Source organism: Saccopteryx leptura, chromosome X, assembly GCF_036850995.1.
Source record: "Saccopteryx leptura isolate mSacLep1 chromosome X, mSacLep1_pri_phased_curated, whole genome shotgun sequence".
NCBI classification, from domain to species: Eukaryota; Metazoa; Chordata; class Mammalia; order Chiroptera; family Emballonuridae; genus Saccopteryx; species Saccopteryx leptura.
In genome coordinates, this window is record NC_089516.1 from 101,703,594 (window position 1) to 101,727,758 (window position 24,165).

General features: G+C 36.4%; 1 protein-coding gene across 7 annotated transcripts in view; it reads left to right on the forward strand.

The window, feature by feature from the left end:
- Nucleotides 1–24,165, forward strand: part of PAK3 (p21 (RAC1) activated kinase 3) — a 271,892-nt gene that overhangs the window by 232,052 nt on the left and 15,675 nt on the right. For all 7 annotated transcript variants that reach the window (XM_066356523.1, XM_066356530.1, XM_066356524.1 and 4 more), the window contains 5 exons: nt 2,627–2,675; nt 2,975–3,087; nt 4,574–4,691; nt 6,095–6,194; nt 6,677–6,873. In XM_066356523.1, the coding sequence (XP_066212620.1) occupies nt 2,627–2,675; nt 2,975–3,087; nt 4,574–4,691; nt 6,095–6,194; nt 6,677–6,873 (577 nt within the window). The remainder of the gene's footprint in view (nt 1–2,626; nt 2,676–2,974; nt 3,088–4,573; nt 4,692–6,094; nt 6,195–6,676; nt 6,874–24,165) is intronic.

The window sequence follows — 24,165 nt, forward strand, 5'->3', positions numbered from 1 at the left end:
AGGACAAATCACAAGTTGGCCCCTGAAATCAGAAATGTCTGATTGTTTTCTTCCAAAAGGGAAGAGTTTTATGTAGATTTAAGTAAAAGAATAAATGTCTCCTTCACAAAAATACAAGTTTTTTGCAATTACATGTTTGCTTGAAAAGACTTTTATTATTGTTTATTCAACAAATATTTATTAAGCACCAACTATGTGCTCTGAGCTTAGAATCTCAAACATACAAAGTTGAGAGACCAATGTGTTTAATATAATTGTCAAAGCTAAGGAATTTCTGAAATTACCAAATCCTAGTTTAAGTGGAACCTATTGATTAAATGTGATTTCTCAGTCTAATTCCAATAGATATTTAAATACCCATGCAGAGAGACAAGAACAGTAGTTTGTAGAGTCTAGATCATGGAATTAAAGGACCTTAAAAAGTAATACATTCCCTATATATTGCAGGTCAGAGAGTCAGAAAGGCTTGGGTTGTAAAATATATAACTTTGGACAAGCTTCTTAACCTCTCTGAGCCTCAGATTTTTTATCTATAACATGGGGATAATAGCACTTGCCTTATAGAAATATGGTAAGGATTGCATAAGTTAATTTATATGAAGTTCTTAGTGCAGTGTCTGACACACACAATATGCTTATTATATATTTACTGTTATTGTGATCATTACTTTTCAAGTGAGGGGACTGAAACACAAGGAGGGAGAGCGAGTAGCCCAAGCTTATGTAACTTGTTAATGTTAGGACAAATATTAGAACTCAAAACACTATTAATACCCAAATATTCCCTATAGCACACCACCCATTTTATTCCTTAGGAGCAGGTAATATAAACTTAATAAAAACTTCCTAGGCCTATGATAAATATTTTAGCTTATCCAGAGACAAGAATGACAAAGAAATAGCTGACATGGCAAGAGAATTCCTGGAGAGAGAAAAAAACAGAAAAAAAAGAAAAATGAAAGAAAAGAAAACAAAAGAAAAGAAAAGAAAGCAAGGAATAAATCAAGAAGAAATGAGAAACTACAATTACCAGGAAGTTTAGATAGCAATGTTGGACCATTACTATGGCTGGTGAATCACAGAACTTATCTTTGTGCTAATTCCTTTATTTACCGCAAACATTTCCACAAAAAATGACTAGGTTTTTCCTTTTTCTTGGAAAAGAAGGTAAGGACGTGGTTCAGAATATCTAAGTGTTTCCCAAATGTTACAATGAATCCAGCTTTACTGGACAATTTCTATTTGCAAAGTAAAAGAACCCTGCAATTGAAGTTAAAATGGAAGCATGAGTACTACCAAGAGTTAAGAAATTATAAATTTAAAAAAAAAAGAAGAAATGAGAGACTTAAAAAAGATATTAGACTGGATTTTAACCTCATAGTAGAAGCTATTGAGAAATTTATCAAAGAAAAATGGCTTACCATTAAAGCCATATTGTGATTTGTTTGTGTAGTTATAGCACAAGATAAGTACAGCACTGAGAGTGATTGATTTGTTAGATGAAGGTATTCTAAAGGATTAGAAATATATTGCCTGACTAAGTGGTGGTGCATTGGATAGAGCATTGGACTGGGACACAGAGAACCCAGGTTTGAAACCCCGAGGTCCCTGGCTTGAGCACAGGTTCATCTGGCTTGAGCATGGGGTCACTACTGGCTTGAGCATGGGATCATACACATGACCTCATGGTCACTGGCTTGAGCCCAAAGGTCACTGGCTTGAAGCTCAAGGTTGCAGGCTTGAGCAAGGGGTCTCTCACTCTGCTGGAGCCCCCCAGTCAAGGCACATGAGAAAGCAATCAATGAACAACTAAGGTGCCACAACGAAGAATTGATGCTTCTCATCTCTCTCCCTTCCTGTCTATCTGTCCCTGTCTGTCTCTCTCTGTCTCTGTTACACACACACACACACACACACACACACACACACACACACACACACACACACACACAAACTAGAAATATATTTAGAAAGCCACTCTGTCCATACACTAAAATTTAATGATTAATTTATCCTGACTTTTGGTGACACAGTGGCTAAACCGTCAACATGGAATCCTGAGGTCACTAGTTTGAGGCCCTGAGCTTGTCTGGTTAAGGTACATACAAGAAGTAACTACTATAAGTTTATTCTTCTGCTCCTTCTCCACCCTTTCTCTCTCTCTCCTCTTTCTAAAAGCAATAAGTAAAATCTTTTAAAAAAATTAAATTAATTGGCTAAGCAAAAAAAAAAAAAAAAAGAAAAAAGAAAAAGATATACGCTTTCCTAAGCAACACTTCTGTTTAAAGAACGCAGTGTTGGTTGGTGCAACATTCAAAAAGTATTTAAAATGTTCCAGGAGGTTCCTAAAAGGAGCAAGGCCATTTTGCTCAGTTTATTACTGTGTAGTGCCATGGCACACAGACTACTGCCAAGAAGTCTGACCGCAGTTCCTAGCCCACCAAAAGAGATATGTCATGATTATTTCAGATATAATTACTATACACAACAGTTGCTACTTTTTTATTTCATCCTTTAATCCAATTTACTGATACCCCTCTCCTAAAAAATAATTATATTTATGTCAAAGAGAATATATTGACAGCACTTTAATTGCTTATTCAGTTGATAATTTTTACATTCACAGGGCATCAGGTACTGTTTATACAGCATTAGACATCGCAACAGGACAAGAGGTAAGTGCTGATAATATTCAATACTTACTTTTATATTATTTTATTCATATTGATCAGATTTCCTCTTTGATGGCATCTACACCTAAAAAAATGGGTAGCACTGAGTTGATATTGGAGTTTTCTTTATTGGTGTCCAAAGTGTCTGATGTGCATAGTTTACTCATGATTAACCACAGAAACGGGGACTGTGTTTGGAGCACCAAGAAAAAAGCTTAGTAAGGTAAAGAATTTGTATACCCCAAAATATGGATGTTTTTAATCTAATAATCACAATTTATTCTTATATTTTAATTATTAAGGTGGCCATAAAGCAGATGAACCTTCAACAGCAGCCCAAAAAGGAATTAATTATTAATGAAATTCTGGTCATGAGGGAAAATAAGAACCCCAATATTGTTAATTATTTAGATAGGTAAGTGTTCTCTCTAACTATGTATTTGTTTTCTTCATGTGATGTCATTTTCTTAACAAATTATTTTATTTTTGGATCTATTTATTTAGCATCTATTCTATAAATATTTCTCAAGTGCTACAAAATAATAGAGTATCAGATTTATTGCTAAATTTGCACCCCCTTATCTTTGTCCAAACATCAAACATTTTATGGTCTTGCTTCTAAACATGAAGAGTTTGTATAATTTCCTTTTGAGGATCATGACTTCTGTTGGTAAGAAATAGCCTAAGCAGTGATCAGCAAACTCATTAGTCAACAGAGCCAAATATCAACAGTACAACGATTGAAATTTCTTTTGAGAGCCAAATTTTTTAAACTTAAACTATATAGGTAGATACATTCCTTATCGAGGTAGCGCCCGCATGTGGTATTTTGTGGAAGAGCCACACTCAAGGGGCCAAAGAGCCACATATGGCTCACAAGCCGCAGTTTGCCAACCGGGGGCCTATTACATATAGGAGAGAACTGTGGTGCATTAAACATTTCATCAATCTTTGAAGCTAGTGCAGTCTGTGGGTGTCTAAGAGAGAAAGGCTATCTACAATGGTCCCGCTTTAATGGTTGCTTTGTGATTAACTGACAGTAAGGCCTAGGGAATTGAGACTTGAATCTCAAACCTTTTCCTTAGAACAGGTAATTAATGTCTCTTTCATCAGTGGTATTAGCAGTGAGATATAAATAGGCATTTAAAGAGCATCAACTCTTCACTGTGGTTAACATCTGTCTCAGTCAATTTCAATAAGTGTTTATTTAGCACTGCTGTGTTGTGTACTCTGGAGGTACAAAAGAAATAAGACTAGGCCTACAACCTCAATGAGCTTAAGAGCTTGCTTTCTGTGTTTTGTGCCAGGTAGAAGGAGAGGAGAGGGAGGCAAAGAAAAGAGGGTCAAATTTTACAGTAGAAATCAGTGTTTCATAAAGTGTCACAACTGACTTCTATGAGAACTGATACCTCAGCACAGTAAATCCATTGAAATCATGAATCTCTTTGATTTAGTGGCTGCTTGAAACCTTTTCAGTAATCGATTCAGTAGAATGAAAAATAATGCCAAGATTTGAGTAAATATTGTATAAATCTGTATGCCATGGGCCAATTCAGTCCAAGAAGTCAACATTGTGGCTTGAATTATCCAAAAGGGCTATTCATTGATCCTGTCCATTAAAACTAGCTTTTATATGGAATGTAGTTGTCAGTTTCCAAAAGCCACCTTGCTCTTTTCCTACCTCCATGGTGCACAGTCATATCTGATGACCTTTTCATTTCCATGTATATTATCTCCTAATGTTAAGTAAGCGTCTCATTATCACCATTACTGATATTCTCTTCTTGTTATATAATATGACCAAATGCAGAGACTGATTACACATTGCTTTCATAATAGGAAAATTAAAGAGTCCCTACTTTCTTAGGCCCGAGTCAAAATTTTTTCTTCTCTTGTTGTAGCTACTTAGTGGGTGATGAATTATGGGTAGTCATGGAATACTTGGCTGGGGGTTCTTTGACTGATGTGGTCACAGAGACCTGCATGGATGAAGGACAGATAGCAGCTGTCTGCAGAGAGGTAAGAAAATAAAGCATTTCTAGCTGACAAGAATACAGAAATTAGCAGGGTTTTTTTCTCTGTCACTGATTATTCAGAATGTTTATAACATCAAAATAGTAATTGCACATTTTTTCTACTGAAAAAAATTGAGAAACTAAATTCAGTTTAAATAACACTCCTCTTCTCCTCCCTCCCCAGCTCCTTGTTTATTTTCGTTTCTTTGCTATGCATCTTTTGAGTTCCATTATGCCATGCACAGTGTACCCTGTTTATACCCGCATTCTTTTAAGTCTCAGTGAAACATGAAAAACAGTAATGTTGGCATGGAACTTCTTTCTGATTTGGAGAAATTTTTAAATAGTAGTTACTTTTTCTTGAATGTGCAATGTGAGTGATGTAAAAATAGACCATATTATAATCCCATAATTTTCTAGAAGGTAATTTAACTAAGGTCCTCTTCAGCCCAGGAAGTACTGTAGTTACTTTCACAGTATAATTTGGACATCACTCATAGCCCTCTAGTAAGTTTATGCGTCTGCCTCTTTTCCAATGACAGTGTCATATAACTATTTTTAAGCTAAACCAAGGCTATTTCATTATTTTTTTTCAATATTACAGAAATACTTCATTGAAATTTTATCTTGGGAATTACCATCCACCACATTAATTGTGGTGAGGTTTTCTATAGATACAATTAGGAATTCTGACTCACTAAAACTTGAAAAGCAATGACAGAAAAACAAAACCAACTAATTTTAGTCAATCTTTATTTCATTTTATATTGTTCACTTAAATTTCTCCCTACCTCGCTCTCCTCTCATACTCATTTCCTCCTCTCCAAATACTCATGCATATCCACTGAAACATATATTTTCTATTCATTCAATAAATAAAACATAATATTTAAGGGAATATTAGACCCTGAGTCTGCTTCTATTTTCTAGTATTACAATGCAAAGCCATTTCCAAACAATTACCTATAGTTACTTCATAGAGCTTCCCAAACCTGGCTGTCCATCAGAGATAGCCACGGTCACTTGCTTCAAATGCAGATTCCTGGGCCCCACTCCAGGCCTACTGAATCAAATCATACCATGGAATCAGAAGTTTACTAGATCTGTTTCAGACCGAGCTTAATCCATATCCTCTAGAAAATTAGATCAAAGTACAATTATATTAATTGGTTAGTTTGGTTGTATTAATGATTTAGTGCTACTTATCACATCATCATTCTTCAAGTCCTTGTCTGACTATATTACACCACTGATCGAAATGGTTATGTGGTTTCAAAATGTTTTTAAACCATTTAGTAATTTATTTCACTTGACAACATAAAATTATACCCCTGCCCAAAATTTATCTAGATTAACCTTAATTTAAAAAATTATGATGTAATTAAAACTTTTTTTCTGATTCAATAGTGCCTCCAAGCTTTGGATTTCTTGCATTCAAACCAAGTGATCCATAGAGACATAAAGAGTGACAATATTCTTCTTGGAATGGATGGCTCTGTTAAACTGAGTAGGTATTTTGGTTCTGATGTGTTTCAGGGAGTATCGGGGGATTTCTGCTCTTTTACTGTCTATCTTGAGAAGACAGTGGCTGTTGGAAGTGATCAGTTTGAAAACATTTAGAGCCCAGTTTTAAGTAAAAAAATTGTTTTAATGCTGTGTTGCTACAGATTGTGACTAGATTTTGGGGGGTTAGTATTTCAGAATTTTAGTGACTTCTGTCTGGTGGATGGCACATACTTAAGGAGAAGACTGGAAGATTCTGTAAGTTGGAAGGAATCAGATTGAAGTATAGTAAAAATTACATCATATCAGTCAGTTATTTCAGAATTTTAAAAAATCAGGACCAGCTGCGAGTTACAAAAGGATATGAGCTAGTCAGTCATGTAAGCTCAGTGTTTTAACAAAGGAAAGTGTAGCCATATCTGAAAGTGGCCTATTGTCAAAGAAAATTAATATGACCTGATTTTAACTGACTTTTCTTCTCAACAGCTGACTTTGGGTTCTGTGCCCAGATCACTCCTGAGCAAAGTAAACGAAGCACTATGGTAGGAACTCCCTATTGGATGGCACCTGAGGTGGTGACTCGGAAAGCGTATGGTCCGAAAGTTGATATCTGGTCTCTGGGGATCATGGCAATTGAAATGGTGGAAGGTGAACCCCCTTACCTTAATGAAAATCCACTCAGGGTAAGTCTAAAAAACCTCAGGTACTTGATCCTCAGATAAGGGAAAAAGCAAAATGTCATTTCCTGTCTTTACCAAAACTGGCCACAATGGGCTCTTTCTTGGAACAAGTGACATAGAAGCTCAAAATTACAATTTGAAAAATTATTATGAGTTCTTTTCTTAGTTTCTTTTAAGATGTCCCCAAAGGTTTTTTCAGTGCTGTAGTATCAGTATTTTTAATGGCAACAGTCCTTAAAATATTTTAGTAAAGGCTTCTGCTGTTAAAAAAGCTTTTTTTCTTAAAAAAAAGGCAAGATGTAGGAAGAAAAGTAGTTTTATCATATGCTATGGTTAAATGATCTATCTAGGGAACATTTGTTTTGTAATTACTTTAACAAAATAAATAAATGTATATCCAAAACAACTATAATTTTTAAAATTAGATTTTGTTTCATTATCAGTAATGATTTATTGAGCAACAACGGCTTGGTGGGTATTGAATGGAACATAAGATAGATACAGTGCCAGCCTGATGAAATCACAAACTTAATTAGACTGTCAAGTAGAAAATGAATGGAAACAGTTTGTGTTGGGTAAATCAGCTTGCTACTGCAGAATTAGTGGTTTGCTTCTCACGTGGTCTGGTTATGGTTACGTTGCAAAGAGAAAAGCTCCATTTCATAGCCTAACACTACCACCTTTATTCAGCTATGCTGTTGATCTTGAGAGGAAAAGGGAAAGGAATATGAAAGAAATGCTTGCTCAGTATAGAAGTCAGCCAGTAGCTGTTTTGTTCTATATAGCCTAGGAGTGAGCCAAAAACTATTATATATATAAAAGTCATCACACTATAGAAAAAAATATGCACAAATTCAAATTATACTCTCAAAATGCACTCAGAGTGCATTTACTAGACCTACAATGCCAAAGGCAACTTGAAAATTGTTTGCATCATTACCACTAAGTGTCTAAAACTGAATTTTACCCTTAGTATACAAAAACCATTATCCTTAGCAAAAGATTGTTTAAATATTAAGCTTATAAAATCCATATTCAAGCCAAATATATGTGGCTTTCTATGTATGTAAAGAAACCCATAAACTAATTGTCTAGTTACTATTGGAATTGAACATTTTGTAATTGAGAATTTCATTCCTTATGTATGTTGGGGGGACAGCCTCTTCCTCATTCTCTCCTAATTCCTCTCTGATACTTGTCCTCTTATCCTAGTCTCTTCACTGATTAGAAAACAACAGATAGGAATGAATGCCATAATAAATGCTATGGGCTACTGCTCTGTTCTCATAAAACAATCTGGAAGTGAAATGTACACATTGATTAGCTGCCTGCAGGGCTGAATGGAAAAGAAGGGGCATTTTCCCACCATTTGTGGGTTAGCTCTCCATGAATTTAATCAAGCCCACTCTTGACCCGTGGACCAGCACATCAGGATAATTACTTGGACTTGTCCTTATTGTTTAACTACCTTCACCTGTTGAAAAATAACACTGAAAAAGTACTTCAGGCCTCTTGTTTCCATGGATTTCCTTCTCTAAGTCTTTGGAGTTTGGAGGCACTAAACAGGATTATGGCTATTTTGCTTTCTGCCTCATAATGAGTAATTTTCAACCTGCAAAATTTAAGGGTTCAATAAATGACCCTGTAAAGCAGCTAGTCACAGTAATACATTTATTACCTTCTTCAGTTCACGAATTATAATTGAACTCTCTTTTACTAGGCCTTTAACTGTTAGAAAAAGTAAACAAGTTTTAATCTTTATAGGCATCTTCTAGCCTGGGATTAGAATTCATAATTAACAGCTTGTCTCTTAGAATTCACAGTCTAGTATCTAAACAAGCACTTGCAGATTAACAAAACACCAGGATCAGGAAGCCTACATTAAGACTATATAACAAAAAAAAACCTGTCAGAAAGACCACCCTGTTAAAATCCACTGATAAGGATTTACGCCAACTTTGCTCATTACTCTCCATGTGTGATCAAACTCCAATGAAATAATCAACAAATTCATATTGAGCTAGCCAGCCCTCTATCTCTCTGCTAGGGACCACCAGTACTTTTTAAGTTTTAATTTTTAAATGTTATCCTTGTGTTCTCGAAAGAAAAACACAGTGTCTCAGCTATATGTCCTTATTTGGGATTTTAAAAATGTTTTGCTGAAACCGTGGAGAGGAAAACATAACACGAGCCTGTAGCAAGGCAGTATTTTCTTGGACACTGGTCACCAGCCATATGTGGGGAAATTAAAAAGTGCATAGCTTCAGGAGAAGTGTAAATAAAAACTATGTTAGTCTTTCTTTCATTAAAATCCTTCCAATACTATCAACCATCTTCCACTTTAGGCTTTGAGGAGGATAAAGGAAATAAGTGGAAGGAAGACAGAGTGGTAGAGTAGAGGTAGTATGTTAATGTGGGGGGGATAAATTGGCCCACATAGTCAGGCAGATCTTGGTGTGTCCTGGCTCCACGATCTATAAGCTCTGAGATCTTCAACAAGTCACTTAAAACCTTGATATGCTTACCTCCTTTGTGTAAAATGGGGGCAATATCTATCTTGCAGGTTCCTGTGAAAGGTAAATGAAATAATGCATGTAAATCACCTAGCACAGAGCTCACTGTAGGAAATAATAAAACTGTGAGAACGGAAAATGAGTAAAAGGACTCTTAGAGTGCTTTTTACTCATCCATGAGGAAAGATTGGGTTCCCCACTTTCCCAAAATCTTCCATTCTTCCCTGATTATTCTCCTATCCCCTCAAAGAATGGAGAGTTCTGCACAGTTCAATTAAATTATCATGAACATGTAACAGTGAACAGGAGAGATTAAAGGTAAAGTTTGGGGCTATACATTTGAAGGTTGTTTGTATTTCACTGTGCGTTTTTTGTGTGTGTGCCTTTGTTGTCAGTTACAACTCTGCACACCATGAATATTCCTTGTTAGCACATCAGTAATGCAAGGAATTAGCTACTATACCTCCTAGTTATATAATGGTTGGGATTTCTTTCTTCCTTCTTTTCTTTCTCTCTCTCTCTCTCTCTCTCTCTCTCTCTCTCTCTCTCTCTCTCTCTCTCTCTTTCCTTCTCTTCTTTTCTTTTTAGTGAGAGACAGACAGATAGGAAGGGAGAGAGAAGAGAAGCATCAAATTCTTCATTGCAGCATCTCAGTTGTTTGTTGATTGCTTTCTCATATGCACCTTGTTGGGGGGCACTAGCTGAGTCAGTGACCCCTTGCTCAAGTCAGTGACCTTAGACTCAAACCAGTGACCTTAGGCTCAAGCCAGCAACCTTAGGGCTCAAGCCAGAGACCTTGGGGTTATGTCTGTGATTCCACGCTGAAGAGACCCCATGCTCAATCTGGTGAGCTCGCACTCAAGCTGGGTGACCCCACGCTCAAGCTGGCAACCTCAGGGTTTTGAATCTTGGTCCTTAGCATCCCAGGCCGATGCTCTATCCACTGTGCCACCACCTGGTCAGGTGGGATTCCTTAAAATGTAAACTGCGCTGTACTAATTCACTTTATTTGTTCATAAAATACCTTTTAAAGGTTAGAGAGCTGTTAACTGTGCTAATGTTATGAGGTTGGTACCCTTCCAGAGATGAGACAGAAAAGAGACAAGCTTCCTCTTCCTTCCCTCACTGTTGATTGCAACATAATTGACCTTGAACATGTTGTTATGTGACCCATGGACATATTTAGTGCATTCTCCAATAATAACAACGTATCTTGTTCTGTTTCCCAAAATGACTGGGTTAAATTCAAACTTTCCCTCACTATGCAAATCAAATGTTGTTGTTCTGCTCATCAACATGCCTTATTTTTGTTAACTGAAGATATAATTTTTAAAACCTGTGATTATAATGACCTGGTTCTAAATAAAGAGGCATAATCATTTCCATAAAATAAATAAATCTTTGTTGTCGTTTTTTTCCCTAGAACCAAAAAAGTTTCTCCTTATTAACTTTGCATTCACACATAAAGGGGCAGCCCTTGTCAATGATTTCTCATTGAATTTGGTATTTCTGAAATGTCTCAGTGACACTAAGTTGAGGGCCTTGCTGAACCCTGTGGGTGGAGCCCTTTTCATGTGTATTTTTGAAAACTTTTATCCTAATTGAGATGAATTTTAAGTGTTCTCATTCTGTCTTTGCTTTAAGCATCTGTGAAACTGTTTCCAACATTAGATATTTGGAAGAGAGTTATTGGTATCCATAAGAGACATCTGAATGCTAAAAACAGTATGTAGTATAGTACACCACTGATCCTACTGCTCACAAAAATTAGGGGATCAGGGAACGTGCAGATACTCCAATACTTTCGACCTTTTGTACAGTGTATTTTCACCAATGAAATAAAAGTAGGTTTTTCATCTCATTTGCATAATCAAACAACTTTCTTTGACTTGTCATTTGCTTTTCTGATGTTCTTGTTTAATTTTAAAAAAATCAAATGCTTCTTTTTTTATCTCTTCATATTCATTTTGAAATATCCCCTTATTTTTGTAAACAGTATATAATAGTGGTTCTCCAACTTGGTTTCACACTGGAATAAGCTGTGGAGCTTTAAGAATCAATAATGTCTGGTCTCCGCACCAAGGACTAAACCAAATAAATGCAAAGATCTCTGTCGAGCCCTTTATAAATCCCTGTCTAGATTGAAAAACAATTCTTTATCAGCCCTCTTTAGCATGGTTATTTAGTCAGAAAGGAGCACACTCATTTTGCTCACATTTCTCATTTCATCTAAAATAATGTCATGAGTAACTTTTTCAAAGCCTTTATGGAAATCCTAGTGCACATTTTGATCTTTTCTCATTTAACCTAGCAGTCTAGTAACACTATCAAAAAAGAAATTATATTAGTTCAGCATATATTTCCATGATATGCCATTTTATTTTTCAATTTTGCTTTTCTTGAAAATGGAGTTCATCTTTAAAATGTGCTAGCTTCTGATTACATAGCACATATTGATGATAATAAAACCATCAATCTGACTACTCATGACTAGGAGTGCATTATCTCTATGGCCAGGGAGAAGGGAGGGCAGAAATCTAAATTTAGATCTGTTGTCCACACTAGGAGCCTTTTGCCCACATTTTAAGCATTGCATAAATGTTATTCTCATGTTTTATTATAGAACGAGGAAAATTCTCATTAGCTTGTGTTTATAGAAAAGAGAGTAAACCAGAAGATAATATCTAGCAAATAAAAAATAGTAACTAAAGGCCAAAGTGCTTCTAGCTTCCTCCAGCCACTGGAACCTGTGTTGTGGATTGGAATGTCTGGGTTTGAAGGCGCGTGCTCATTTGGAATTAAAGTCAGACATAAACTTCCTGGATCTCCTGAGGAGCAAGCATACTTTGCTACAACTCAGTCAATATTGTTTTGAATGTATTTCAGGCAGAGCTGGGAGCATTCCTTTTTTTTTTTTTCCTGTAAGCCAGGACAGAACAGCAAGGTTTATTGATGGTTTGTTGACACTCCTCCTATTTTGAAGGCAAACCTATACCTAAAAGTAGGGGCTAGTTGGGAGAACTGCAACTAAAATAATTATAAAACAGTAACAAGGTTTCTTTTCAATCAGAAAAAAAAATTGCCTGTCAAAGATAGACAGCTCTTAAGAATCATTGTTTAGCATAGGAAAGTGGGGCCTAACCATATGAAAGCTGCAAGTCTCATTTAGATTGTAATTCAGAAGCAGACAGCTCAAAATGATAAGTTATGACCCATAACTAAGACAGCCAAAGGAGAAATTGATTTCACTACAAACTAAAACCCAAAAGACTAACCAGGTGAAGAAGGGGGTAGTAAAGATTAAACATTGACTGGGGACCTACTGTTGGCCAAGACTGATATTCCCATATCCTACTCTTACCTTGTCATTCCTCAGTGTCCTTAAAGCATGACTTGGGAATATGCCAAGGGTATATAATGCTTATTGTCCTAATAGGTTGTTGTTACATGTTGTGCTTACACTCCTGATGACCCTATAAATGAGTAAACAGTCTCATAATGGGGGTTTCAAAGTAAGAAAATTAAGAAAGATAAAGATTGAGAAAAAAACATTCAGTGATTTAGTTTTGCCTTCTGCTGTGTAGGGTGTGGGTCCAACCCACTTGTTCTTGGGTCCTTGGTGTTGCAAATCACCAAACACTTATGAAATGTAAGTGCCCCTATGTGGCTCTGATAAGTACCAGGCTTATAACTAAGGAATTAAGTGCCTCAAAATCAAAGTTCATTCTAAATAGGCCAATCATGGAGTGTAATGGGTATTTGCCTGCTGAAATGCTCACTCACCTGTTTTATTCTATGGCTTTTCAAATGTGGTTTTGCTAATGAAAAATGACTTTATCAAGAAATTCAGGGCTTTGTTGGTAACTAAGAACATTTCTGACCTTCATCATCATTTTAGAATATACCTTTTCCATCCTGGTTGTGATATCATTTTAGAAGATCCTTCGTAATTTGATAAAAGTATACTCTGAGATGTCTTACAATGTCATCTCAGTATAGAAAGTTAACCAGGTTAAGGCAGTGTTAGCTCTGTAGCTACGAGAACCAATGTCTTAACATTATAACCAAAACCAGAATAACCTTTTTCCCTTTCTCTCTCTCTCTCTCTTTCTCTCTCTCTTTCTTTATCTTTCTTCCTTCCTTCCTTCCTTCCTTCCTTCCTTCCTTCCTTCCTTCCTTCCTTCCTTCCTTCCTTCCTTCCTTCCTTCCTTCTCTTTCTTTATTCTTTCCTCCTTCTCTCTTTCTTTCTATTTTTCATTCTCTTTCTTTCTCTGTCTCTCTTCTTTCTTTTTTTCATCTTCTTTACATCCTCTTCCTTCTTCCTCTTCTTCCTGTACCTCTTCAGGTTTTTTTTTCTTTGTAAAGAATTGTCCCAGTGCTTAGATAGTGAAACTTTTTAGTGCTTTTCATCTAGATATGGCCAATGAATCTGAGGGACCCAGACAAGGAACTGTTTAGCATCACTACCAGCTATAAGCATTAGGAGTTGACCAGTGAATTATCTTTCCAAATCTGCTAGTCAGGAGCTCCATGACCTTGTACAGATTACTTCTTGCTAGGTCTCCATTTCCTTATAGCTTTTAACAAGTTAAATTTGATAAGATTATTGATTATTAGTGAACTGCAGAATTCCATGGAGTCCCTTGGGCCTTGAAGCCCAAGGTTACATGACACTTGATTCCACCAGAACAGTTTCTTTTAAATTTGTGTCTTGTATTGGGCTTCCACACGAAATTCACTTAAATAAAACGGGAAGCTCGCCTGACCTGTGGTGGTGCAGTAGATAAAGCGTTGACCTGGAAGTGCTGAGGTCGCCGATTCGAAACCCTGGGCTTGCCTGGTCAAGGCACATATGGGAGTTGATGCTTCCAGCTCCTCCCCCCTTCTCTCTCTCCTCTCTCTCCCTTTCTGTCTCTCTCTCTCTCCTTTCTAAAAATGAATAAATAAAATAAAAATAAAATTTATTTAAAAAAAAAACAAAAAAATAACGGGAAGCTCATGAGTGTCTTGCTCTGATTCTGTGTTCTTAGGCTGTGGATAGGCTACAGCCTTCCCTGACTAATGGGAGAATAATTGTTTGAATGTGCGTTGTCTTTAGGCATGCTTCCAGAGGAGTGATCTTCAGAAAGCATCTAGAAGACTTTCCTCTGCACTTCCAGACTAAATTTGTATCTCGTAGAGTAGAAAGATTTTCTTTTTCCTACCAAACAAAGACACTTGATCATGATATTAAACATGCTGCATGTGAAACTTGGCAACCCTATTCTGACAGAAACTTTGGGGAGAAGCCAAGGAAGAGCACTGCAGTGGTAAAAGTTGTTGCAGGGACCCATGATCTATATATCCTGTGGAGTGATGGGAAGAATTGTGTTTTATTGTGTACAGATCTATTCAGCTGGTAAATTGCATATAAAATAGAAGTTGAAACCAGTTTATGTAACCAAAAAATGCATGTTTCTCCAGTTTCTCCACATATCATATCACAGTCTGTGGTATGATATATGGATCTTCTAAATGATATCACCATATATATATATATATATATATATATATATATATATATATATATATATATATATATATAATTTTTTTTTACAGAAACAGAGAGAGAATCAGAGAGAAAGACAGGTAGGGCAGACAGACAGAAAAGGAAAGAGATGAAAAGTGTCAATTCTTTGTTGCAGCATCTTCATTGTTCATTGATTGCTTTCTCATATGTGCCTTGCCTGGAGGGCTACAGCAGAGTGAGTGACCCCTTGCTTAAGCTAGTGACCTTGGGTTTTGAGCAACTGACCTTGGGCTTCAAGCCAGCGACCTCTGGGCTCAAGCCAGCGACCATGGGGACATGTCTATGATCCTACACTCAAGCCAGTGACCCCGCGCTCAAGCCAGCTGAGCTCACACTCAAGCCAGTCAGTCACCTTGGGGTTTTGAACCTGCGTCCTCCATGTCCCAGTTTGATGCTTTATCCACTGCTCTACTGCCTAGTCTGGCACAGTCTGGCTGTTTTGATCTTAATATAGTTACTTGGAAAAACCAAAAAGAATCAGGGAGGTAGTCCCTTTATACTCTAATATTCTGAAATGAGATATAAGCAAATGTATAATAGTAAATTGTACCTTAGAAATAAAAATTAGGTTTGGGTTAAAAAGAAAATAGAAGGCAAGGCAAGAAAATCAGTATACCAAATACAGACAACGTTTTGAGATGTTCTGTGTGCAAAGGACCAAAAATATGGGGTAGTAACAGAGTGGAACCTAGGATCAGATTATTTTGATCTTACTGACTTTTCTAGTCTTTATCTCCACTCCACCAGCTATCTTCTCTCCCTATTGCCCTTTGACTCCTGTTTTTGCCCTATGTTCTCTTGCTCACTCTACTTCTTGCAGATTCTCTCCTCTACCTCCTGCTCAGTTTTGCTGTTCTTCCTTTTCTATCTCTATACCTACCCCCACCCCATATCCAAATACCCTGTGATTCTACACCTTGGGTTATGCTTAGGCTGCCAAGGATTGCTTCCTGTGTACGCATAGCCTGCTTCAGATTTCTTAACAAGCACTATTAATCCTGAGAGATTTGAATGAGCACAGGCATTGTCAAAGTCACCTGGAATTTATTTTTTGGCATTTGCCAGTCCTTTATGCTTGAAAGGAGCACTCTAAATCTAGGCCAACACTTAATCAGTCAGTGGTACTTAATTACTTTTTACCATCAACCTATAAGTGGGTAGATCTATAATAGGTTATTTTAACTGACTTTTTAAGGATTAAAAGACAACAAAAAGCCCCCCCCCCATAATTTGGTGACATATGAGAACTACTATGCAAGACAAATAGGGAACTAAATAAGACCACATTGATTATTTAGTTATCACACTGGATTGTTTGCTTGGATAAGTCAAAGTATGGAATACAACATTAATTATATATACTCATTTTGGAGATTTGGCTCCATATGCTCTCTTCTTAGAAAGAAAGAAATGTCATGATCTTTCATAAAATCTGTAAACACTTCAGAGATAATAATGTAGTCTGGCCTTTAACCTCTGACATCTCAGGTCATGAATTAACTAAGGTGTCAAGTTACTTGTTGCCAAATCTCGCTCATAAAACACTCAAAGGAAGTTGAAAATTCTAAAGTCAGAAAAGAACCAGGACAACAGTAAGTTGCAGGTAACAACCAGAGTAAGGTACCTGCCCTTTGTTCTCCATTTCTAAGCACACAGAAATCAAACTGTTTAAGAGGGCCTATTTCTTCTATAGAGGCAGAAGGGGAGTTGCTCATACTCCATGTGCCTCATTTCTTCAAGAGTCCTTGCCTGCCTCTAGCAGGAGAGTTACTACCTCAGAGAGGAAACAGTGAGAGGTGGTATTGTGAAATGGTCAAAAGCATATGCTCTGGACTTACAACTCCCTTGACTTAAATGTTGACTCCCTCATTGCTAGTTGTATGATATTAGGCAAATTTTATTATAATATTAACCCCACAGGCCTCAGTTTCTTCATCAGTGAATTGGAAATCATAATTGAGTCTACCTTAGAGGGTTGTATAGATTAAGTGAGCTAACAGTAATCATTCAATAAATGTTAGATATTACTACTTCCCATGGGCATAGTATTCATATAGATATTGAAATGTAGATGAATAGCCTACCTTTTTGGTTTGTCTGTTAAATAGATTAGAATGAAATGAGCTGGGAGCTCATTTACCATTTAAAATGGAATATCCATGGAAAAAAATATGTTTTAAGCCTCAAGTATTCATCTCAGAAGAAAATGTTGTACTATAGTTTATCCTCTTTGTAAAGTGTTCTTTATATTAGCACTGGGGCCTCTCATGGTTACTAACACATTTTCATGTAAGTCCCCTGGTTTGTTTTCTAATATTCTAACCTAAACTTTATAAACTGTTATAATGAACTGAAGTCATAAGCTGAAGCTTTTTAATTAAATGATTAATCCAGTTGCAAAACTGCCTTATGACAATTTATTGACTATATATGGATTGCTTTAAAGAATTATGGCAACTTCCTAGATGACTATGTTGATCTTTTTCAACTCAGGAAATTGCCAATAAGGTAAATTGAATTATTCCTTCAACTGAGTAAAGTAGTTTCCTCTGAGTACTTAGGTAAATTTAGTTGTATATTGGGGTCAGTAAAAACTATGATGTGTGTGTGTGATTGCCAAAAGATTTGAATTATTAAAAATTCCAGAACATCACAAACTTCTAAGTATACCACAATGAAGAAGGTTGCTATTTTTTGGCCAAAGGTTGTCTTTCTAAGATTGTAAATAAGCTCAATAGGTCATAGGACCTATGTTACCTCACCATAGGAATTAGACCTTGTTCAATGATGGAGAAGATTAATAAAGAGCATTTTCGCTGTTCAAGGTCAGTCAGAGAGGACCAAGTCTCTAAACTATGTTCCAAGTTCCAGAGAGCACTTCTTCCCCTTCCACTCTGGGTTTACCCAGAGCAGATTATCATGTTGGGGTCATCTTTTTCCAGTTTTTCCTCCCTTTAATGGCATCTCCTTACATATACTGCTCAAGGAGCTCTCTTCCTTGATCACACTGAAGAGCGGGTAATAAAAAGTTACTACATGCCAAGCCTGTTCAACCTTGAAAATTAGTTTTGTCATTCTCTATGTATCTTCTTACATATTTAATAGTTTACTTTAGGTTCTGAGCTTTAATACTTTGTATATCATCTGTTATATTCCCAGCTCAGCTAAATGTATTTATATGCTTGGCTCTCATTTCATTCAGCATCAAAAGCATTTGTTAAACACCTATTTTGAGTCCATTGCCATGAAATCCAGAGATGATTGAGACACCATTCCCACCTTTACAATCCAGGTGGCAGACCTACAGACTTAACAAGTATTCACAATACAGTGTGAAAATGGTAATATAAACAAAGAACTGTTGTAACTCAAAACAGGGAATCGTTTACTGTGTTTACAGGGTGACCAACTATCCTACTTTTCTTAGCATTAGAGGACACAGGACCTTCAGGGCTAAAATCTTGGACAGTCCCCCCAAAACAGGTCATTGATCACCATATGTATCAGTGAAAGATTGAGAAGGCTATAAAGAGGAAGTGCCATTTGAAATAGAGCTTAAAAACAAATAGAATTTCACCAGGTACCTAAGGGAAATGGGGATAGAATTTCAGGCATATATGAAAGATCATTTATTATTATGAGAATGATGAACAAATTGATGTGTATAGCTTTGGCCAATATGTGTAGGGGTGGGGTAAGAAGGGCTCCAGGATAACAAGAAAACAGATAAGGGTGGGAAGGGTGTGCAGGTGCCAAATCATGGAGGATGTTATATGCCTTGCTAAGAAATCTTTATTCTGTCCTGTAGATCAGTGGTTTTCACATGACTATAATGAGTCTTTGTTTCAAATGAATCTTTGCTTGGAAGCATGAATAAATAGATAAAAACAAATACTTCTTTGATTTAAACAAATATGTGTGTGTGCAGAGTCCTATCCTAAGATCTTTATACCTATCTTCTTCTCCCAGCTCTTTTTCCTCTTAGCTTCCCTAAGGGGGAGTTTGGGAAAACAAAATTTGAAAACCATATCTGTAGACAATGGGTTGCACTAAATTTTTTCAAAGTCGACAGAGGGATTACATGATGATATCTCTGATAAAACAGATTGGTAAGGAAAATGGACTGAAGAATAAAAAGGCTTGAGTAAAGAAAACTAATCAGGAGACTATGGAAAAATCTGTGAGAAGCTCAAACTTAAGCAAAGGCATAGCTATAGAGAAAAATGAATGGGTATGAAAGACATTTCTACAGGTTGCATTAACAGAAGCTAGTAGAATGACTGAAGTAAGGGTGAGAGATTGAAGGCTCCTGGATAAGGAAGGAGAACCCACAGATCCTTTTTTTTTATCTTGAGAATAGATCATTTATTTTGTTTTCAAATGACCATAAAATATATTTTTAAAATTTTATTTAGAAAATTAAATTTAAAAGGGTGACATTGATCAATAAGACTATAGATTTCAGGTAAACTTTTCTATAGCATTTGAATTGTGGATTACATTTTATACTCATCACCATATGTTGTGTACCCATCACCCAAAGTCAAATCATTTTTCATCACCGTATATTTATCCCTCTTTATTCCCTTCCCGCCATGCCCTCCCCCATATCCCCTCTCTCTGGTAACCACTTCACTTTTATCTATGTCTATTAGTTTCAGTTTTAAATCCCAACTATATGTGAAATCAAACAGTACTTAGCTTTTTTGATTTACTTGTTTCACTCAGTGTAATGTTCTCAAGGTCCCTCCAGGTTGTCATAAATGGCACTATATCATCATTTGTTTTATAATTAATTAATTATTTTTTCATTATTTTTAATTTATTGTGTTAACATAGATTCAAGTGTCCCACTAAATATAACACCCTCCCCTATAGCCCTATTTACACCTTTTTGGATACCCTGCCCCGAACTCCTACCCCCCTTCCCTCTGGGATTTGCTGTCCTATTAGCTGTATCTCTCTGTTATGTATATATAATTTCACTAATCCCTTCACCTTCTCTGATCCAATTCCTTCCTCCCCCTTCCCTTTGACAGCTGTCTGTCTGCTCCCTGTGACCCCACCTCTCCCTCTATTTCATTCCTCAGTTCACTTTGTTCCTCACGTTCCACATATAAGTGAGATCATGTGATATATGTCTTTCTCTGCCTGGCTTATTTCACTTTGCATAATAGTCTTCAGGTCCATCCATGCCATCACAAAAGGTAAGATTTCCTTTTTTATGGCTGCATAGTATTCCATTTTGCATATGTGCCAAAGCTTTTTAATCCAATCATTGACTAACAGGCACTTGGGCTGTTTCCAGATCTTGGCTATTGTAAACAATGCTGCAATAAACATGGGGGTGCATATCTTCTTTTGAATCAGTGATTTGGTATTCTTAGGGTATATTCCTAATAGTGGAATAGCTGGGTCAAAAGGCAGTTCCATTTTTAATTTTTTGAGGAAATGCCATACTGTTTCCACAGTGGTTGCACGAGTCTGCATTTCCACCAGTAGTGCAGGAGGGTTTCCTTTTCTCCACACCCTCGTTTATTGTGTGTTGATTTGTTAATGATTGCCATTCTGACAAGTGTGAGGTGATATCTCATTCTGGTTTCAATTTTCATTGCTCTGATGATTAGTGATATTGAACATTTTTTCATATGCTTATTGGCTGTCTGTATGTCCTCTTTGGAGAACTGTCCAGTTATTTTGCCCATTTTTTAGTTGGATTGTTTACTTTTCTAGTGTTGAATTTTAGAAGTTCTTTATAAATTTTGGTTATTAACCCCTTATCAGATGTATTGGAGAATATATTTTCCCATTGTGTGGGTTCCCTTTTTATTTTGTTAATTGTGCCTTGCTGTACAAAAGCTTTTTAGTTTTATATAGTCCCTTTTGTTTATTTTGTCCTTTATTTCACTTGCCCAAGGAGATATATCAGCAAAACTATTGCTATGAGAGATATTGGAGTGTTCACTGCCTATGTTTTCTACCAAGATGTTTATGGTTTTGCGACTTACATTTAAGTCTTTTATACATATTGAGTTTATTTTTTTGAATGGTGTAAGTTGGTGGTCTAGTTTCATTTTTTTGCATGTACCTGTCCAATTTTTCCAACAATATTTATTAAAGAGACTTTTTACTCCATTGTATGATCTTACTTCCTTAATCAAATATCAGTTGACCATTAAGGCGTGAGTTTATTTCTGGGTATTCTGTTCTGTTCCATTGATCAGTATGCCTGTTCTTATGCCAGTACCAAGCTGTTTTGATTACAATGGCCTTGTAGTAAAACTTGATATTAGGAAGTGTGATATCTTCCACTTTATTCTTCATTTTCAAGATTGCTGAAGCTATTCGTGTTCTTTTTTGGTTCCATATAAATTTTTGAAATATTTGTTCTATATCTATGAAGTATGCCATAGGTATTTTGATAGGAATTGCATTAAATTTATAGATTGCTTAAGGTAATATAGACACTTCAGTGATGTTTATTCTTCTTGTCCATGAACACAGTATATGCTTTCGCTTGTTTTTATCTTTCTTGATTTCTTTTATCAATGTTTTATAATTTTCTGAGTACAAGTCCTTTACTTCCTTAGTTAAATTTACTCCTAGGTACTTTATTTTTTTTCATTGCAACATTGAAGGGGATTGTTTCCTTAATTTTTCTTTGAGACAGTTTGTGGTTGGTGTATAAAAATAGCACTGATTTCTGAATATTGATTTTATATTCTGCCACCTTCTAGAATTCATTTATCAAGGCTAGTATTTTTCTGACTGAGACTTTAGGGTTTTCTATGTACAATATCATGTCATCAGCAAATAATGATAGTTTACTTCTTTTTTCCTATTTGGATGCCTTTTATTTCTTCTTCTTGTCTGATTCCTGTGGCTAGGACTTCTTAGCCAAACTGTGTTGATTAAGAGTGGTGAAAAGGGGCACTCCTGCCTTGTTCCTGATCTCAAAGGGATTGAGTTTAATTTTTTACCATTGAGTATAATGTTGGCTGCCGGTTTGTCATAAATGGCCTTTATTATGTTGAGTTATGTTCCTTGTATTCCCACTTAGCTGAGAGTTTTGATCATAAATGGGTTCTGGATTTTATCAAGTGCTTTTTCTGCATCTATTGATAAAATCACGTGATTTTTATCCTTCCTTTTCTTTGTGTGATGAATCACATTGATTGATTTGCAAATATTGTACTAGCCTTGCCTCCCTAGATTAAATCCAACTTGATCATGGTGTATGATTTTTTTCATGTATTGCTGGATCAGGTTTGCTAATATTTTGTTGAGAATTTTAGCATCTAAGTTCTTCAGGTATATTGGCCTATAGCTTTTTTTTTTTTTCTTGGTAGTGTCTTTACCTGGTTTTGGAATAAGGATTATGCTTGCCTCATAAAAGGAGCTTGGAAATCTTCCCTCCTCTTGAATTTTTTGAAATAGCTTGAGAAAGATAGACGTTATTTCTTCTTTGAATGTTTGGTAAATTTCACCTGTGAAGCCATCTGGTCCAGGACTTTTGTTTGCTTGGAGGTTTTGGATAACTTTTTCAATTTCATTTGTTGTAATTGGTCTGTCTCGGTTTTCTGATTCTTCCAGATTGAGTTTTGGGAGATTGTATGTTTCTAGGAATTTATCCATTTCACCTAGGTTGTCCAATTTTTGTGCATACACATCTTCATAGTATTTTCTTACAATTCTTCATATTTCTTTTCTTTTCTTTTACAGAGACAGAGAGAGAGTCAAAGAGAGGGATAGATAGGGACAGACAGACAGGAATGGAGAGAGATGAGAAGCATTAATTATCAGTTTTTCATTTCAACATCTTAGTTGTTCTTTGATTGCTTTTTCATATATGCCTTGACTGTGGGCCTTTAGCAGACCAAGTAACCCTTGCTCAAGCCATTGACTTTGGGTGCAAGCTGGTGAGCTTTGCTCAAACCAGATGAGCCCGCACTCAAGTTGGGGACCTTGGGGTCTCGAACCTGGGTCCTTCGCATCCCAGTCTGACACTCTATCCACTGCACCACTGCCTGGTCAGGCTCAATTCTTTACATCTCCACTTCCATTTCTAATTTTATTTATTTTATTCCTCTATCTTTTTTGCTTGTGGAGTCTGGTTAAAGGTTCACCAATCTTGTTTACCTTTTCAAAAAAACAGCTTTTTGTTTCATTCATCTTCTGTATTGATTTTTAGCTTCTATGTCATTTTTTTTCAGTTCTGATCTTTATTCTTTCTTTCCTTCCACTTCCTCTGGGTTTCATTGATGTTCTTTTTCTAGATTTTTTAGATGCAGTGTTAAGTTATTTATTTCAGGTTTTACTTCTCTACTTCTGTGCTTATGTTTATCTTGACTTCTAAATCAGTGATTTGAGCCTCTGCTTCATCCAGCCTGCTGTTGATTCCTCCGTGTGCAGTCTTCATTTCTGATATTATATTTGTCATTTCTTACTGGTTCTTTTTAAAGATTTCAATGTCTTTTTTGATGCTTGCTATTTCTTTATTTATGGGCTCATTATGTCCAACCATTGTTGCTCTAAGATCTTTGAGCATTCTAAAAATCATTATGTTAAACTCTGTATCTGGGACTTTGGTTACTTCCATTTCATTAAGTTCTTTTTCTGGGGATTTCTTTTATTGATTCATTTAGGTAACATTTCTTTGTCTACTCATTTTGTCTGTGTATAGACTTTTCCTTTGGGCATCCTGCTGGTATAGCTAGCTAAGCCTAGGGTTGGTGCTGTCTGCCTCCAGCTACCAGTTTTGTTGGTTCTATATCTTCTTAGGTTGACATCAGCTGTTGTTTGTAACCTTCTGTGGGCAACTTGTCTGCAGCTACTGCTTTTGTTGCTGTTTGTGTCTGCGTTTTCTGTGCCTAAGTAGTTTGGGAGGGGCCAACCTGTGTATAAGGATCAGCTTCTTCCTGCTTTGACAGCAGCTCTGACAGCAGCTCCGTAAAAGCCCTAATATCCATAAGATTTGCCTCCACTTTTCAGCTGCTCCGCCTCCTCTTGTTGCTCTTCCCAGAGTTTTCTGTAGAAAGATTGTAGTGTGGGCCCAGACTGGCTTCACCCAACCAATCCCTCTACAGGCTGTAAGCTTGTAGGGTTAGGGCAGCTGAAGTTGGGAATACAACATTAGTGGAACCCCCTACTTCAGGAGTCTCTTGGGCAGTAGCTCAGTATAGGGATTGTGGCCCTTACTCCAGGGCCTAATCC